This window comes from Anolis sagrei, chromosome 4 (assembly GCF_037176765.1).
Source record: "Anolis sagrei isolate rAnoSag1 chromosome 4, rAnoSag1.mat, whole genome shotgun sequence".
NCBI classification, from domain to species: Eukaryota; Metazoa; Chordata; class Lepidosauria; order Squamata; family Dactyloidae; genus Anolis; species Anolis sagrei.
This window is the reverse complement of record NC_090024.1, coordinates 202,332,572-202,352,406: the sequence shown is the minus strand read 5'-3', so window position 1 is coordinate 202,352,406 and position 19,835 is coordinate 202,332,572. Positions and strand designations below refer to the sequence as shown.

The following is a 19,835-nucleotide window of genomic DNA, read 5'->3' as shown; positions in this document are numbered from 1 at the left end:
TTTTCCTCCCCCACCTGCTTCTCTCCACCTTGTATGAGACAAGGGACAACCGAGAGCAGTTCATTGGCTAGTCACTTGGTGAAGAGAAGTCGGGGAAGGTAGGCAAAAGGCAAGAAGCTAGACACTTCTACAGTGAAATCTCCCTTGTCAGTTTCTGCTGGATTCCTGTGTTGCAAGCAGGAGAGGAAAAAGTTTTATTGTCTTTTACCTGCCTTTACTGGCCTCTCATCACTGCCTAGCCACCCTGTCCTTAGCTGTCAACAGCCAGCTCATTTGTCTCATCCACTTCTTACTTCTTTCCACCTTTTCCTAGGATGATTAGTAAGTCAATTGGTTGGTGAAAAGGTGATGGAGCAGGCAAGCAAAAAACAAGAAACCACTCACCTCTCCAGTCAAATCTTCTTCAAGATTAGTGCTTCTTTGATCATTGCTTCTGCCTGATCCCTCTGCTGCAACTGGAGAGGCAGCTAGTTTCTGACCTTTTTTGCCTGGCTTCTCTGGCTCTTCTTCACTGCCTATCCTGCTTGTTTTCCCCTTCTCCTATCCACCTTCTCTGACGAGATATATTGGCTGCTGTGGACAACCAAGGTTAGGTGTTCAGTTGACAAAAAGGAGCAAAAGGAGGCAGGCAAAATACGAGAAACCACCAGCCAAATTTATTTATTTACTTTATTTACTTTATTTGTATACCGCTCTTCTCAGCCCTTGGGCGACTCAGAGCGGTTTACAACAGTTTAGATATATAAATCTGCTCCATGCCTACCAGTGCTTCTTTGCTCAGTGCTTCTGGAAAAGCAGCTGGTTTCTCATATTTTGCCTGCCTTCTCGGGCTACTCATTGCCACCTGTCATCCTTCTGTTGTCTATAGCTGGCCCCCTTGTCTTATACACCTTCTCTTTCTCTTCACCTTCTCTGAGGAGACAATTAGGATGGATATGTACAACTGAGCATGGTTGGTTGGATGATGAAAAGGAACCAAAGAACACAGGCAAAAGACAACCAGTCACCTCTCTAGCCAAATATTCCTCGTCACTGCTAGTGTTTCTTTGCTCACTGCTTCTGCTGATTCCCTGTACTTCAGATGCAGTTAGTTTGTTGTTTTCTACTTGCCTTCCCTACCTCTTCACTGCCCAACCACTTGCCCTTGTTAGTTTGCAGACAGCCTGCTTGTCTCATCATCCACCTTCTTCTTTTATATTCTCTGAAGAGACAAGCTGGCTGGCTGCAGACAATGGATGGCAGGCAGTTGATCAGTAGACTGATGAAGAGAAGCCAGAGAAAGCAAACAAAAGATAAAAAACCAGCCACCTTTCCAGCCAAATCTTCCCCATCACTGTTGGTGTTTCTTTATTCACTGCTTTTATTGGATCCCTGCACTGTGGCTGGAGAGGTGGCTGGTTTCTCATCTTTTGCCCGCCTTCTCTGGCTTCATTTTGGTCCCCAATCACTAGCCCTCAGTTGTCTGCAGCTAACCCACTTGCCTCCTCCTCCTCCTCCATTGTCTTCTTTGAAGAGACAAATGGGCCACTTGTGGACTACTGAGGAAAGTGGTCAGATAGCCAATCCAAGGAGAGCTTACCATAAAAGAAGCACCAATCCTATCTGCTCTCCATGCCAAGATAAGGTTGCACTAAAGAGCCACTGCAGTGGTGAGGGGAGTGAAGGTGATTATTGCATCTTTTAGGGTCTCCCCAGATGGACTACAGTTAGCCCTTAGTCTGACTGGGGAGAACCCACTATAACAGGAATCCCAGCCCCCTCGGTTCTCTATATCAAAGCAAGGTAGCACTAAAAAAATGCCACTTGTGCAAATATTCAAAAAGAAGTGGTACCACAGTAGAAAGAATAAAGGAGGTCAGTGATTATTTTAGGTTTGCCAGGGACATGCTAAGTATGATGGCACACCAGGAAGATCTAATGAGAAACTAAATGTGTCTGGCTATTTTCCCAGTGACCATCGGTATGCCATAAATTACTTTAATACCTCAAAATAAAACACTAGAGACAAGACTAAATTCAACAATTGTTTACTAAATAATCAAGGTTTAAAAGTGCAGTTTGATTAGTGAAAAATAAACTCTGAGGTAACAAACTATAAACTCTGGGGCAAATATATTCTAATCTAAAATCTATAAACTTTGGCAAATATAACTATTCTATGAGACATGTATTATCTATGAACTATCTATCTATAAGGCAAATATAACTATTCTATGGCAAATATGTATTATCTATGAACTATCTATAAGGCAAATATGTATTATCTATGAACTATTTATCTATAAGCTTTGGCAAACATGTGATAAGGATGGCCTGTTTGGACTGCAAGCCAGACCAGACACTTTTCTGGTAACTATCTATAAACTATGACCAAAAAGAATGGAGCCAAAAAGTCTTTCACCAGGCTCTGAGGCAGAATGGGCTGAACCAAAGAGCTCGGCCTATAGGGGGAGCCTAAGCTTCTCCCCTAAACTTGGCAAAATGGAACAGTCCAACTCCAGGGAAATAAACAGGCCGAGACATCACACTAAGCTTTCACCTTTTGCCTCTCCACTCAGGAAAAAGATGGTTCCTTTTTTTGGATAAGAGTTAATATTCTATCTTAACTTTTTTTAAAGCAACAATCCCCTTCTCTGAGTAGAGCGGCAAATCTGGGTGGGAAAATAGCAGGAGCAGCACTGGTGATTTTGCCTCTTTGCAGAATGAACCCCACATTTCTAACCTTGTTTTCCTCTACTGGTCATATGAAAAGCTATCATTTTTGCCTCCTAAATGTTCCTTTGACTTATATATGAAATTAATTTATACACAAGTATATATGGTAGAATTCTAATGTTTATTGCATATTTTTATAAAGAGAAAAACCTTGACACTCTCCAAAGACAATTGTCTTGGCTGGATGGTCATCTGTCAGGGGAACTTTATGCTTTTCATGCATGGCAGGAGATTGGACTAGATATGCATGTGGTCTCTTCCAACTCTTATTATTCTATGATTATATGAAATGACGAAGGGTGTAAAGGAAGATCTTGATGGCCTCCCTAAATAATGGACAAGTCTAGTAAACTTATGGCTGTGACTTCTTTGTGCCAATCCACCAGTGTTCATTTCCTACTGTCTTCAACTTTATTAAAGCAGCACTGACTTTTCCTCTGAATTATTTTATGTATTATAATATGCTCAAAAAGGTATTTTACTTCTGTCAAGTTAAATCACAATGGTTTGTGAATTCTCCAGAAAACTTAAATGCTCAGCTGAAGTTTCACTGTGACAAGTCTTGGGAAGATATTGTTCATAATGCAAATTATATGCCAAAGCATATGTTAACCATAACTTAGCTCAGCAGAACTTTAGGTCAGCAGCTACATCATCAAGTTCCTGAATGTCTGCCGGTATTACTGGAGTATTGATGTCCCTATTAATACATGATGTGACCAACAGTTTGTTTTCAAAATGAATCTTCCAATTGGTTCAAAGGCTTACTGGAAGCTTCACTTATGGAAAATAGATATATACTGTATGTGTGTGTGTGTTTGTGTGTGTATATATAAAAAATTTATTTCGAATATAAAAACGAACAAGTACTACATGTCAGGATAGAAGAGAGAATAATAAAGCAAAAACAAAAACAAAACCCTAAATATCAGTGCCTAAAAGAACTTTAAAATGATCAGAGCATGTTGCTAAGGGGATGCGGGCATGAGATTAATGTGGCATACTCTCAGGAAAACTTAATCCTATCAATTCATACTAAGGAAATGTCAAAATGTTATCCTCACAAAATGTTATCCTCACAAATTAGATACACAATAGCAACACTATACCAAATATTATAACATTTGAGAAGACTGTATAATGTATCAACTTCAATCAGGACCATTTACGCATGAATATTGTAACTGTGCAAACTGCTGTTGCAGAGGAACTACAGCAAGTAATATTTTATGAATGGAAAATACAGCTCAACAAGGAAAGCTATTTAATGGGAAACATTTGATTAATTAGCCCTGAAGAAGAAGTTAAGAAACAAAACAACAAAATGAGTGAAAATCAACAATTAACTGAGACAAATGATGGAAAAACCAAGAAATTATCTGTCAGCACTCAGTCACCTTCCATTTATATTACTGCATATGCTAATGCTGACATGTATAGATTACACATCTTTAATTTTTTTTAAAAAAACTCCACAAAGTTTATTCCAAAGGGAGGCTTAATACACAGAACACTTCTATAGAAAATACCTGAACACTCTTAGAAAAAGGATAGGGAACAAACATCCTGCTTTACACAACTTGTATTATTACCAGTAAATACAAAACCAAGTGTATTAAAGAAAATTAAAGATATATTAAAATTTTTCATTTCTTACCTCCCCTTAGAATAAGCACTGGCACTTCTGTTCCAACTGGAAACTGCTTCAACACTTCAACCACCTGAAGGTGTGTCAAGTTCTGAACATTCTGATGATAAATTTCTTTGATTATATCTCCTTTTTGAAGACCATGGCACCACTGACTGTCTAAAATCATTTTCACCTTCTGCCCTGCTGGGCTGTCAGCTATTGCAAATCCAAACCCTTTAGGTCCCTTAATTAGAGGAATTGTGACCAGTTCTGTTTGAGAGCAACCAGAAGAACACACTGAAGCCCTCTGTTCACTAATATCTGTCGAAGGCCCGTTCAGGCGTCCATTGACCAAAATATGTCCTGGTTTTCCATTTTGGTCCAAAACCACTGTTCCAGGTATTAATTCCTGATTAATGAGACAAGTTTCTCCCTTCGTTATTGGCTGTCCATTTAAGACAGGAGTAGCTGTCACAATATCTATGACAGGGTCCTCATTTTCATCAGGAAGAGGGTATCCACGACAAAGAGTCATATTCACATACTGGTTGACAGGGACTAATTGGAACATCTGGACAACATCAGCATGAGTATGGCCAAGGACACATGTACCATTTATGTCCACAATCACATCACCTATTAAAAATAAACAGGGTTGTTAATATTTTTAAAACCCTATTTTCATACCTTGCAATAATAATAATCTTAGTAGCTTTACCAAGGAAAAGCATTGAGAACTACTCAAAATAATAATGAACAACACTGTACCATTTCCATGTGTCCATATGCTTTACAAAACAGGATTTGACTTACATTTAATCTGTATTTTGGATCTGTTAAAACCACTGAGTTCTAAATATATAAAGCTTAATCTCCGGGAGACTCAGGGAATGACTGCATATGGGGTTTGAAAGGGAAATATGACTCACATTAGAATAAGCAGATGTTACATGCTGGAGTTCATATACCAGTATAACTCAATCCAAATGAATCAGACTACCCCTCTTGTTCCTATATATTGCTATACAAAAGGAGTTCTTACATTACAAAACACTTCTGCTCTTAAAAAATATTTTCTTTTAGCAAAATCCAAGTGGATATGTGTACAAACTTCCAACAGCTCACAAAACAAACCAGCATAAAGAAATCTCCATCCACCGGTTTTATCATACCATGCACACATTCTGATGATGGACAAGTTCATAAACAGTAGGCTTGTGCAATTCAGCTGGAGAGTGATCTGTTTTTGGTATCCAAATTTGTTTGGGTACCCAGATTCATTTTCAGGAACCTCCCGAAAATCAGCTAATGGGGAAAAAAGTTTTTGGCTAGGCAGCCAAAAGATCCAGCCCATTGGCGGCAATGGGGAACTTACGAGGCACCCCTTTCTGTTCCTGAGACCCCTTCCTTTCTTCCTTTCAAGGGAACCTGGGTTTGAGGAATGGGGTTAAGGAAGCATCCTTCCTGGGACCCTTTCCTTTCTTTCTTCCGAAAGAGCCTGGGTTTGAGGAACGGGATTAAGGAAGGATCCTTCCTGGAACCCTTTCCTTTCTTCCTTTCCAAGGATCCTGGGTTTGAGGAAAGGGTTTAAGGAAACATGCACCACATACTCCCAAATAGAAGGGAAGAAGCTGAGCCCAGCAGCCAAGTGGGTCTTTTTGGGTGAAAAAAACATGGTGGTTGAGCCCTTGCTGTTATGGCCGTCTGGAGAAGCCAGTCTAATAAACAGCACTCCTGCTAAGTATGCAAAGTAGCTTCTTGGCATTTTATTTTTCTATATACATAGGGAATTTCTTTTGTATATATACAAGAAAATATGGCACAAAATAAAGATAAGAAAAAGAGAGCAAAAAACACGTAGCTCAGTCCCTATAAGACAGACACCCTTAAAGTTCCTTCAAAATGCATAGTGTGCTCCTCAAATGAAAGGTCTAGGAATACATGTGGATTCAAGATAGTTTCTGTTCTCTGCAGTAACTTTTAATAGCTTAAACCTGTATCTCAATTATGTTCTATTTGGAAAGAGATAAACTTGTTTTAAGACATCCATATACATTGGACCTTCAAAATCCGTGGAAATCCGATCTGTGTTTCCCAACTAAATTGGATCATCACATCCCTTGTTAGTATATGGCGGTGACAAAAGAACCCACACAGTGAAGTGTGCAAATTCATGTCAATACCATTTAGTAACATAGGTGTAGCCAGGTAAATGAAACATCAAGAGTTATCTTCTCCTCACAATCCCCTCACAAATGTTAGGAATATTGACAGGAGGTAATCTGCTGGATTAATCAGATTCAACTTGTTATTGATCTTTTGCAAGCTCAAATCATAGCACCATCCATTATTCACTTCAAAACTTTTAACTGACTGAGCCAGATATTTTTAATGCTCTGTTGTGTATCTTATCATTCTGTCTCTTTGAATTACAGTTTAACACCAGAGCAAGTCACAGCTGCTGCGGATTCCTTCACAATTTCTAAATTTAGTTTCTAGTTTCTTAGCCATGCATGACATAACACCAGTCTTATATTGCATTGTATGCTATTCTTTTATTTTGGGAGAACTTCCTCATTTGTGTCCCCCACTTACATGCATGAAAAGCAGGAAATGTGGCTAATATCAATCAAATATGAATTAAAAAAATGTATTCTAATTATTGCCTAACTTCAGTTGTCTCCTAAATAATTGAAACAAACAACAAATTTAAACATTCTTAAACATTAGTCCAACAGATCTGACCCTTTCCTTTCTTCCTTTCAAGGGAGCCTGGGTTTGAGGAAGGGGTTAAAGAAGCATCCTTCCCAGGACCCTTTCCTTCCTTCCTTTAAAGGGAGCCTGGGTTTGAAGAATGGGTTAAGGAAGCATCCTTTCTGGGCTTCTGTCTTTCTTTTCAAGGGAGCCTGGGTTTGAGAAACGGGGTTAAAGACACATGCACCACGTGTTTAGATACTGCATGCATATTTTCTGCTGGTACTTCATATTTTCCATACACTGCAGCCCCCTTCTTCTCAAGTAGAATACAAGCACATGTACTTGTGCTTGGGTATCTGAGATAGTGTAGCATACTTCCTATGTTTAAATAAGGGTAAATTCCTGCAAATCTACAAAGAGGGCAAGCATGGGGAGGTTAAGCAGAAGTTAACCATATGTCAAAGGTGCTTTGGATGCGATTTTCCTGCTTTTTGGCAGGGATTTGGACTGGATGGCCCACAATGTCTCTTTCAACTCCATGATTCTATTATTCTACAAGGAAAATTCCAAAGGATCCTTATAAAGTATACCTTAAATCAATAATTTATAGAAATTCTGATAGTAATCCCATATTTGTGTAGTGCACAATGAAGAAGGGAAGAAGTCAAAATGAGATCAGAGCGTAGTATTAAAACTCCCTGAATAAAGAAACGGATCCTTATGGGTTTTGTACATGATGAATAACAATAAGTTCTGGTTGTGTTGTTGTTAACAGTTGTCAAGTCAACTTCAGCTTATGATGACTCCATGAATAAATGAGCCATCCTGTCATCTACCACCCTGGTCAGGTCTTACAGACTCAGGGACATGGCTTTATTGATTCATTCTATCGATCTCTGAGACAATTTTCCTATTTTTCCAACTGTCTTCTACCTTAACAAGCATTATTGTCTTTTCTAGTGACTCATGTCCAAAGTGAAACAATTTTAGTTTAGTCATCTTGGTTTCCAGGGAGGGTGAAGGCTTGATTTGTCAAACCAAAGAACTGTTAGCAACTCTTAACCAATGGACTATTATCCAAATTGCATGCTAGGGTATTTACATTTATTTATTTATTTTATTTGCTGCATTTATATACCATCCCTCTCAGCCCGCAGGTGACTTGGGACGGTTTACAGTTGGTACCAAGACCATAAAATACAATTTCAATATAATAAAACAATCGAATAATAAAACCATAACAGAATCAATAGAATCAATAAAAACATGTATCATTAGGGTCTCCTAGTTAAAAACATCGTCCAATCACATCATCAAACCATTCCATTTAGGACATAACTAAGTTCCCTTCCCTTGATCTTCATTGTAAGCATCATTGTTGAACACTTCATCTGAAGCACATCTTTTCCTGAGTAGATAGACTAAAAGTTCAATTTTCCTTCCTCTTAGCTTAACAATGGTACTTTGAGAGATTAAAGTTTACAGCATGAATCAAACAAAGTGAATCATATTGACAAAATCGGGATAACAACTCTCTCATCAATTCTAGCATTGCACAGCTACAAATTATGAACTGATACACTCAAAATTCAGAATTACTCATAAATATCTGGAATAATGTATAACTTGTAGGGATAACTAGAATTTTAGGAGGAATTTAAAATTACAATAAACAGAAATATAAATGAACACAGAGTAGACAAAAAGGCTGGCATGTTAAACAGAAATGAATCACTAACAACAAAAAAACGAACCTACAAAACAAAAGAGATAAAGATAACCAGTTAAAGTTAAGATACTTAATGCGCATAATTAGAATATTAGTACTTTGCTCACTAGCGGCTATAGTGGCTAGCTAATTTTGTCAAAACTATATTTTTGATTAGTACCATAATATATTAATGGCATTTAAATCCACAATTTCAATTTTTTTTTTAAATTTCATAGGTAATTCTTTTTCTGAAATACAAATGCTAAAATTATAAGGAACTGATAATTTGAACCATTTCTGATGCTCAACTACTGATTAATGTGTAGTGTATAATGCCGGTTGCAATGGAAACAATTATGTCACAATTCCTCAGTAAAAAAACTTTTATTTATTTTTGTCCCATCAGTAAAAGAAAAAACAAAACAATTGTACCTCACCTGGTGCAATTTTGCCATCCTGTGCAGCAGGTCCATCTTTCAATACATTTTTCACCTGTAGAAACTCATCTGGTCTGTCTCCACCAATGATTGTGAAACCAAATCCCATAGTGCTTTTCTTTAGTGATGTTCGAATGAGTGCTCCTATCAGCTGGGATGGGTCTCGAGTGAAAAAAGACTTCACTGGTTCTGCACACAAACATAAAGTTTGCCAGACATTCCCTCATTAATGCAGACTACAGCTGGAGTCACCTAATATAGCAGTAATATATCATTAAACAAGTGCAAGAAAAGTCACACTAAGAAATGCAGGAAACATTGAGAAGAAAAACTTCCCTGGGGATTTTCTTTACTTGGAACCTTTATAACAGAATTCAAGTATGACATAACCAATTAACTGGGAGTTCCAAGTTGGAATTAGGTAGGGGTGAAGAAAGAACATTATTTAGCTGAAGGACATTAAAATGAATTTGGATATACAGAGTAAGCTAAACACGATTTCGTTGTTACCTAACCAAAAGAATAGAATGAATTAACAACTAACACTCTGAAGTGGCACGGTAATACAAATACAAAACAACCAGAGCTTACCAGACATGATTAGAATCATAGAATCAAAGAGTTGGAAGAGACCTCATGGGCCATCCAGTCCAACCCCATTCTGCCAAGAAGCAGGAATATTGCATTCAAATCACCCCTGACAGATGGCCATCCAGCCTCTGTTTAAAAGCTTCCAAAGAAGGAGCCTCCACCACACTCCGGGGCAGAGAGTTCCACTGCTGAACGGCTCTCACAGTCAAGAAGTTCTTCCTCATGTTCAGATGGAATCTCCTCTCTTGTAGTTTGAAGCCATTGTTCCGCGTCCTAGTCTCCAGGGAAGCAGAAAACAAGTTTGCTCCCTCCTCCCTGTGGCTTCCTCTCACATATTTATACATGGCTATCATATCCCCTCTCAGCCTTCTCTTCTTCAGGCTAAACATGTCCAGCTCCTTAAGCCGCTCCTCATAGGGCTTGTTCTCCAGACCTTTTATCATTTTAGTCGCTCTCCTCTGGACACATTCCAGCTTGTCAATATCTCTCTTGAATTGTGGTGCCCAGAATTGGACACAATATTCCAGGTGTTTTAGGTTTTATCTATGAAAATTAGTGCTATGCTCTATTTAATCTCTACTCACATTTCTCACAAGAAATAATGTTTATTTTGCTTATTCAATAGGATGGAAGAACTGCAATAGGATGGAAAAACTTCAGAGAACCGTTAGGTGGGTTACCTTATTAAGTATGCAAAATTGTCATGGGATCTTTTCTGCACTGTAACATTCTTAAAACTTAAAAATGCAACAAGGAAGAAAACGTATGTGAAGACATCCCAGATGCTGTTGAATGTGCACCAAATTGTTAAAAAACATTGTAATGTAAAATTAAATAAATCCTTGGGGAACTTCCATATAGTTTTATGAGCATTACCTACCACACAACAACATACAACAACACAACACAACACAACAAAGCTCTTCTAATCTTTTGATTGTGCTAAAAACTGCCAGAAAGGTGAACACTGAGAAAAGGTTTCAGCATAGCACTACTGAAAAGATGTGAACAAAACTGGATAACAGCCAGAAGCCTGCTATTTCATCTTCCTCCTTTATCTAGAACTTCAAAGCAGTGGTTGTCCACCCACACTATGTAATGTTTAATCTGATTATAACAATGGCTTTGCACTGGTTTAGGAGATTATGCAATATTAAGGCTACCAATTAGTTTCAACCACAGCTGTTTCATATACAATACAATTGCTCTAATCCAAGAACACTTATCTGTTTATTATGCAACTGCAATTCTGATTTTATTTTGTTAATTTTGGGAGGAGAAAACAATTTAATTTCATTTTTAATTGTACCATAAGATTTCTTCATACAACTGAGGACTGAGTTTTGGTTTTGTTAAAAATTTTAATCACAGAATATTACGACGGTTCCACACTATAAAATGAATGCAGTTTGACATCTCTTTAACTCAATGCTATGGAATCCTGGGATTTGTAGTTTGGTACAGCGCCAGCACTCTTTGGTAGAGAAGGTGAAAGATCTTGTTAAACTGCAACTTCTGAGATCTCATAGCATTGATCCATGCCAGTCAAAGTGGTGTCAGACTGCATTACTTCTACAGTGTAGATGCACCAATAGAATCATATGACTGGAAAGAAAATCACAAGGCACAACCAGCACAACTCCGTCATGCAGGAAAACACAACCAAAACACTCCCGACAGAAGGTCATCCAGCCTCTACTTCAAGGAGACTCTACTACACTCCAAGGCTGCATATTCCACTGTCCAACACTCTTACCAACAGGAAGTTCTTCCTAACGATTACAGGAAATCTCTTTTCCTGCAATTTAAATCCATTGCTTTATGTCATAGTCTCTAGAGCAGCAGAAATAAGCTTGCCCACTCCTCAATGTGATCTCCTTTCAAATATTTAAACATGGCTTCTCTTCTCCAAGCTAAACATATCTAGCTCCTTAAGCCACTCCTCATAAGGCTTGGCTTCCAAACCTTTGATCATTTTGGTCACCCTTCTCTGGACACATTCCAGCTTGTCAATGTTATTCTTAAATTGTGGTGCCTAGAACTGGACAAAGAATTCCAGATGAGGTTTGACCAAAGCAGGATAGAATGAGACTATGAGTAGACTGTATACTGTACTTTATTGATGCCTAGAATCACATTAGCTTTTTTAGCTGCCTCAGTACATTGTTGACTCGTGTTCAGCTTATGGTCTATCAAAACTCCTAAATCCCTTCCATATGTACTGTTTTCAAGATGGGTGTCACTCATCCTATATCTGTGCATTTCATTTTTAGCTTTGCAGATTACACAACAAAATTTACCTTAAAGACTCATGTACAAGTCTAGAAATCTTAGTCAAAATTTCAACCCAAAAAACCTGGCTCAACTTATCCATAGGTCAATATAAGTACTGTATCTTAACTCTTATGAAAAAGGAACCAACTTCTCTGAGTAGCTTAGATCATCCTGACACAACCTAAAACAAGTATGCACTCTCTGTCACAATGCCACTTCTGGCCTTTATGAATTTCTGGGTTGGGAAATGGCAGCACCGAGGGCGGCTGGCCTCCAAAGCAAGATTGGTGCTTTCCTTTCCCCTCTCCTTCTATGCCCCACAAAATGATCCCTGAATTATTTGTGGGTAACATCAAAATCTCTAATTTTGACATCTGAACCTATCCTCGAGTAATACATGAGGCCGACTTATACATGAATATACAATACATTCAGTATGTAGGTCTTGGTTTCTGTATTACAGCTTTTAGTAGAAAGCCACCGAGTTATCACTCAATACAATACCTGGATTTGAAGAACCAACATCAGTCTGTCCTAATTGCTTTTTCCGCTTAGCTTCCAGAACTGGATTTTCAAACTGGGTTTTCTGGTTAATATGACTGTAAGGAGAAAAAGAGCTGTAAAAACTCAGTTTCTTTTCCAAAAGTTAGGTAACCTTTTCCATTTTAATGTGAAGTGCTAAATTATTTCTAGAAAACTCTCATCTAAGAATTAAATCACAATAAATTGTCCAGTCTACTAATTCAAACATGGAAGTTGCAAATTAAGACCAAGCAGTTCCACAAAGGGTTATCTTTATGTTATCAAAGCTGATTCCTTTTACTTTACTTATATATCACCTTCCTCTGGCTTTGTGTTAAGAAACAAATACAATGGAAATCAAACATCTTCTATCTAGTTATATTACTAATTAACTACCTTGTTGTGCCCACTTTTGTTCCTGACAACTTTAAAATTAAGGTAATGGTTTACATTGAATTGCTAAACACAAAACACAGTTGCTTATATTTCAGACAGTACAAAAGAATTCAAGAAAGCAACTTAAAGTTATATTGAGACTTCCATATGTTACCTTACAATAACTGAAGAGGAGAGATTAGCTCCACTTGAGGATCCTTCATAGTTCACACTAGGCAAAAAAACCCTGGAAGTAGGACAGCCACTCTCACCACTACTTTGGACATTAATCTTACAGCACAGCAAGGCAAGAAACAAGTGATGATGAGAGGAATAGTCAGATTGTGTGTGTGTGTGTGTGTATGTGTCCATTCCTTCCCTGTTGTGATTAAGTAGCATTTAAATGCTTTAATAGGATGCTCACTGGGATTCAAGCACAACAGATTAAGAAAAGCTATGAAAAAAAGAACGCATAACTTTTCCCATCTCTTCCATTTCTCATAGGCCATTGCCATTCCAGATGACTCACAGAGGGACATTATACCTGTTTGTTCATTTGAAGCAGTTTATATCCTCTTTGTAGCCAGTTTATAGGGTTAAGAAATTGAGACTTCCTGATTAGCGAGGATAATGTCACAACCGGACATAGGCTTCTCCATTCCCTCTAAATTGAGCTGCAGTCCTCATAATATAGCTCTGATTTTGACAGCACCAATGGATTTGTGTAAACTTTCTTAGTAATAATGCCAAGGTTCTAGAAGATCAGAAATGGTGATGCTGATCTGGAGTGTGGTACTCTGGATCAGCATTGCTGAAATTCATTTGGCCAACCACCGAACCAATGGGGGCCAGATGGCATCCTTATGGCCCAATGGCACCCGAACAGTTTGGCGTTGCTGGACCACCACATTTACTTTTCTTCTGCCATTCTTAATGTGTGTGTCCGGAGTGATTTGAGAAACTGCAAGTCACTTCTGGTATAAGAGAATTGGCTGTCTGCAAGCACATTGCCCAGGTGATGCCCAGATGTTTGATGTTTTACCATTCTTGTGGAATGCTTCTCTTATGTCCCCGCATGGGGAGCTGGAGCTGACAGGCAGGAGCTCAACCTGCTCTTCCCAGATTTGAACTGCTGATCTGTCAGTCAGCACTCCTGCTGGCACAAGGGTTTAACCCGTTGCACAACAAGGGGCTCCATTCTTAACTCAAGGTTGCTTGGTGCCTGTGGTAGTGCTAGTTGGAACAACAAAGCAACACAATTACCAATCACTGCAGCTAGCATCACCGAGCAACCACCATCTCCAGTTTTGTGTCAGATGGTCATTGCTAAAACCAAATCAACAAGGGGTAAGAGCTGTCCCCTATTTCCAGGTGACAGAGCTCAGGGAAATTATAATGGCGGTATGAAAAAGCCAGGGAAACTTCCAACTAGGAAGCAGCTCAACTGTTTACACCTGCCAAAATGTGGGTGAGGTCCTGAGCATTAAGTGGTCTTCTCCCATTAAGATGAACAGAGGTTAATGCCATAGAGTTCATTCACCTGCAAACTGACTCATTTGGCTAGTGTAGATGGGCCCTCTACACTAGCCATCAATGGGTTATTAAGAGATATAACACCCCTATAGATATGGATCAATACAGCTCTTTGTGTTTTAAACCCTTTAGAAAGATGGCTGTGAAAAACTGTTATGAGGAAAATTCACATTTTGAAAGGTGCCGTTATATCATTGGTTCAAGTATAACAATTATACAGATTAATAAATATCAATGATGTCATAACAGGTGGTAATCTCTTCCCAGAGTATGTAAACTTCAAAATGTTTTAACTCATACTTTGATTTCCATTCTTTATTTTTGATTTTTTTTTCTACTTTGCAGTTTTACTGTGTCTTATTTTTATTAGGCTGTAATGGAATCATGGCAACGGTGTATTTAAGATGTTTTTCTATTTAAATTTAAAATGTAAATAACCCCTCACTGGGTTTTTGGATAGCTTTGCAACTCTTAAGCCAATTTCAATTAATTTAGTTCAACATAGCAGCCATCGCAAATAAATGTATCTGTTATTTACTTATTTCCTTCCTTATTGCCTCTAGTTATTAATACCACAGAATGGTGAGACTGCTTCAAAGTCAGTCACTACTGCATGTACCTAATTTGAAAGTGATACCTTTATCCAAAGATTACTGCACACAAATTATACCAACAAAACTGTTTCACTGAAAGAGAGGAATTTCCCATAAGACCATGCACAAGTCTGGGGCCTAAACCAGGTATCATTATTAGAACGATCTCAAGCACAGCACCTGTGTAACTTTCTGGGAGTGGATAAAAGGACCTCAGCTGCAGCAGTGAGAACAGAAATGGGAGTATATACAGTTGATGGTTTATCCAAAATTAGGGCATATAAATATTGGATAAAACTAAATGCCATGGCAAATGATAGGCTACCAAAATTGCGCCTGTTGGAGCAGACCAAAAACCAACATCAGTCCTCTTGGCTAGTGCAATTGACAAAATACATCAGGAGTTGTGAACTTCCAATTCTATACCCAAACCTCCTAAAAGAACTAGATCCAAAAATAGTGGCACAGCGAATACATGATATAGAGGCTCACAAAGACATTGCCACCCTTAGTAAAGCCAGCTCACTGAAATGGTTAAGTCGCTTCAAACATACTTTTCAAACAGCTGAATACTTAAAGACAGAAATGCATAAAGATCTAAGGAGGGTATTCACTAGAACCAGATTTGAACAGACGGATACAATAGTTAAACATGGAAGGTTTAACTAAGTTCCATATAACAAACAATTCTGTATCTGTGGGACGACAGAGATAAAGGATATTACACATGTACTGTTTAGTTGTATTTTGTACAACAAAGAGAGAAATCAATACCTTACCTTGGCAGCCTGGCTTAGGCCTAAGAGTGGGCCTGGCAAAGCCCCGGCATCCATTTTAGAGAAGGGAGACAGGGAGATGCCATCTTAGGTTAGGTATGCCTTAAGGGGGTGTGTTCTAGTCTCGGAGGGAAAGTTAGATCACTAGGATTGGTTAGAACAATGGGGGCAGAGCCTAAGTGATCTGAAGGAAAAAAAAGTGACTTTTAAACTGAGGCTTGAGTTTCCCAGTTTGCCAGTTGCGAGTTGGAGCTTGGAAAGGGTGTTAGTGAGAGCAGTTTGGGGTTTTGAAGAAGGACTTTGGGTTAGTCTTTTGTTTAGTATTCAGGGTAGCTATAGAGAAGTATAGCTGTGGGGAGCAGAACCCCGTCAGTGGTCCGTTCTTTTCCTTAAGGAAGGCTAGTTGTGGTTTTGGCTAGTTTCCTAAGCGGGATTTTTGTGAGAGTTACTTTCAGATATTCATTTCCGAAAGTAATTTTCTGTGTGGAAACTTTAAGACTTGTAACCCAGAAGTTTTTAAGATCTCTTCTCAAACATAACCACAAGCTTTGTATGCCAGAGTTTTACTGAAACCATCAAGCATTTGTACCTGAAATATCCAAGTCTGTTCAAATAAAGTTCTTGTTATTTTTACCAACTTATACTAGCCTCAGTGTGAATACCTTTGTGGTAAAAGTGTTATTCAAATCAGCTTGTTGCCAGCCTCTAATAGTACCTCATTAGAACAACCTCTCAATAGTACCTCAACCTGTTCTTTAGTAATATGGTGGCAGTGAAAACCTTTTAAAGAATTCTTTTAAGTCTCTCACTTCCAGTGATTCCTAGTTCCTAACTTCTAAATATACAGTTGGTTTCAACAACCATTACTCCCTCTATACTTTGGTGAGCTAATCTGTAGTGGTGTCATCATTATAATTTGGTAGGCTGCTTGTATGGATCTTTATAATTTGGTGGTACAGTGGTTGGATTGTTATACCATTCATTGCACAAGACTCACTGGGATCCCCATATCAAAATTACATTCTTAATAGCTGGCCAGAATGCTAAGATAACACATCAAACAGCCCTTTTTCTTCATAAAGCAACACAACTGAGAACTGCGTATCTGGAGGCGATTGGGGTAAACGGAAGGGGTGACGCAGATATTTGAACTGGCTTGGGATTGTGTAATAGCTGGTCTATTTTAACCTTTGTTTTACCCTTCATTTTTAATTTTTGTGGTTTCAAATTTTACCTTGGCATTTTAATGATGAAATTTTTAATTACCTTTTAACTTAATCAAGTTTGAATGTATGGTAGTTCACTATTACGGGAGTCTTAGGATAGTGATTATTGTCTATTTGTGTATGTTTTTGTTTTTGTCTTTAATGTTGATATGGTCAGTGGACTAATCAATAAACTTTGCTTGCTTGCTACCATGCACAAAACACTCGCCAAAGTGCAACCAAAATTCGAATCTATCTGTGAACATATGAATACTGATTCTCAGCCATGTAACTTTCAAAATCTTTTGTGATGAGTCAAATGATCAATGCAGATAAATTCTGCTTTTCTTCCCCCCCCCCCCCAAAGATTCTTGTAATTTTAAGGCTTATGCCTTTCAATAATGATTGATAAAATGGTTATATGTATAAAACAGGGGTCCCCAAACTACAGCCCGCAGGCCGGACCAGGCCCCCCAAGGGTATTTATCCAGCCCGCGGGGTGGGGAGAAGGGTGAGAGGCGGTGGGCAAAGCGGCTTTGGGGCCACCGCCCTCCGCCTCCCTGGGCCCAACGGCTGCCCGCCTATCGCCGTGTACTGCGGCTTTGACCCGATGGCAGACTCGCTCCACACCGGCCACCTCCTGCCTATCCTGGGCTTGCTGCACTTCCAGCGCGCGGGCCATGACGTCATCGCCCTGGTGGGCGGGGCCACGGCACGGCTGGGCGACCCCAGCGGCCGCACCCAGGCGCGCGAGCGTGCGGTCGGAGGGGCTGCGTGAGGGCCTCCAGCGGATTTTCCACAACCACTGCCAGCTCTTCTGCGGCGGTGCGGGGGCGCGTGCCTGGGCTACCTCATGCTATTGGACAATGCTTCCTGGCTGGCGTGCAAGACCGTGCTGGGCTTCCTCTGCGGCACGGGGGGCCACCTGCTCATGGGCACTCTCTTCAGCCGCCAGAGCTGCGGGGCGTGCCTCGAGAGCCCCGAAGGCATGGGCCTGTCTGAGTTCCTCTACCCGGCGCTGCAGGCCTACGACTTCCTCCACCTGCGCCGCCACCACAGCTGCCTCGTCCAGCTGGGTGGCGCCGACCAGATGGGCAACATCATGTCAGGATACGAGCTGGTCTCCAAGTAAAAAGGGGTTAGGAAAGAAAGAGTAGCTCCCGCTAAATCAGGGCCCTCCGGCTTCTGTTCTCCAGATGTTTTGAACTTCACCTCCCAGAATCCCTCACGATAGGCCATGCTGGCTGGTATTTCTGGGGAGTGTAGTCTAAAGCCCCTGGAGGACCAAAGGTTGAGAACCACAGCTACCCTCTTAAAGTGACAGTAGATTAAGGCTACATCTACACCAGGCATGAGCAAACTTTATCTCCCAGAACCCCTCATGATAAGCCCCTGGAGGGCCAAATGTTGAGAACCACTGATACCCTCTTAAAGTGAGAGTAGATTAAGGTTACATCTCCACCAGGCAGTGAACAACATATAAAATGCAACGACATAATATACAATAAAAATAAACAGCACCATCATAAGCATAATCACATTTAATAAAAATATTAAAAATCTACATCACACGTAATTAGCATCTAACAAAAAAACACAATTAAAAATTCAATAAATTAAAATCCTATCTAATATTAATTCAAGGTCATTTACCCGGCCCTCACTCAGGGTCAACCTAAGTCTGAAGCGACTTTATCTCATCCGCCCAAAGCAGGCCCACACTTCCTATTGAAATACTAATAAGGTTCTATTTGTTAAAATTGTTCTTCATTTTAATTATTGTATTGTTTTTAAGTGTTTTTTGCACTTCAAATAAGATATGTGTAGTGTGCATAGGAATTCATTCATTTTTTTAAAAAAATTATAATCCGGCCCTCCAACAGTTTGAGGGACTGTGACCTGGCCCTCTGTTTAAAAGGTTTGAGGACCCCTGGTATAAATGGTCTAGACTGCTATCATGTTATCTATTAGGAGCCCCTAGTGGCACAATGGGTTAACCAACAGTTCTCAATCTGTGACTCCCCAGGTGTTTTGGCCTACAGCTCCCAGAAATCCCAGCCAGTTTACAAGCTGTTAGGATTTCTGGGAGTTGAAGGCCAAAACATCTGGGGACCTACAGGTTGAGAACCACTGGTTAAACCCTTATGCCAGCTGAGCTGCTGACCGAAAGGTCAGTTGTTTGAATCTGGGAGTGGGGTGAGCTCCCGTATGTCAGCTCCAGCTTACCATGCGGGGACCTGAGAGAAGCCTACCACAAGATGGTAAAACATCCGGGTGTCCCCTGGGCAACATCCTTACAGATGGCCAATTCTCTCACACCAGAAGCGACTTGCAGTTTCTCAAATTATTTTTTCAAGACAGTAAAGAAGAGGTAAGCTGCAAGACAATGTTAGAAAAAAATAATAGAACTTTTTAAAATGGTAAAATGATCAGTGCACTTTGAAGAAATCTTTCTGATTTCTTAAAGATATAAATCAACACCCAAATTATAATGCCATAAGACAGCTTTCACTGAAACAGGCTCAGCATTTCATGTTTTTGTTAAAGTCTTACATAAATTTAATACAAATTTAAATGTCCCCATTATGTTTTACTGCTATTTTAACTAATTCTGTTTGTCATAAAGGGATACCTTTAATATTAAGATATAATATCACGTACCTCTGTAATTAATACGATTAATTATCTATTTTCTTAGCTCCATATTAATTGACAGATTAACATTTAATTTTCAAAGCATTACTTTGAAATTTCACAACAAACCTTTGGTAATGTC

The 19,835-nt window shown here is 39.4% G+C and overlaps 1 protein-coding gene across 2 annotated transcripts in view; it reads right to left on the bottom strand.

Annotated features, from left to right (window-relative positions):
• MAGI3 (membrane associated guanylate kinase, WW and PDZ domain containing 3) overlaps positions 1-19,835 on the bottom strand; it is a 173,610-nt gene that overhangs the window by 51,376 nt on the left and 102,399 nt on the right. For both annotated transcript variants that reach the window (XM_067468086.1, XM_067468087.1), the window contains exons 8-10: positions 12,560-12,654; positions 9,191-9,379; positions 4,373-4,981 (exon numbers count right to left, since the gene is read on the bottom strand). In XM_067468086.1, coding sequence (XP_067324187.1) covers positions 4,373-4,981; positions 9,191-9,379; positions 12,560-12,654 — 893 coding nt within the window. The remainder of the gene's footprint in view (positions 1-4,372; positions 4,982-9,190; positions 9,380-12,559; positions 12,655-19,835) is intronic.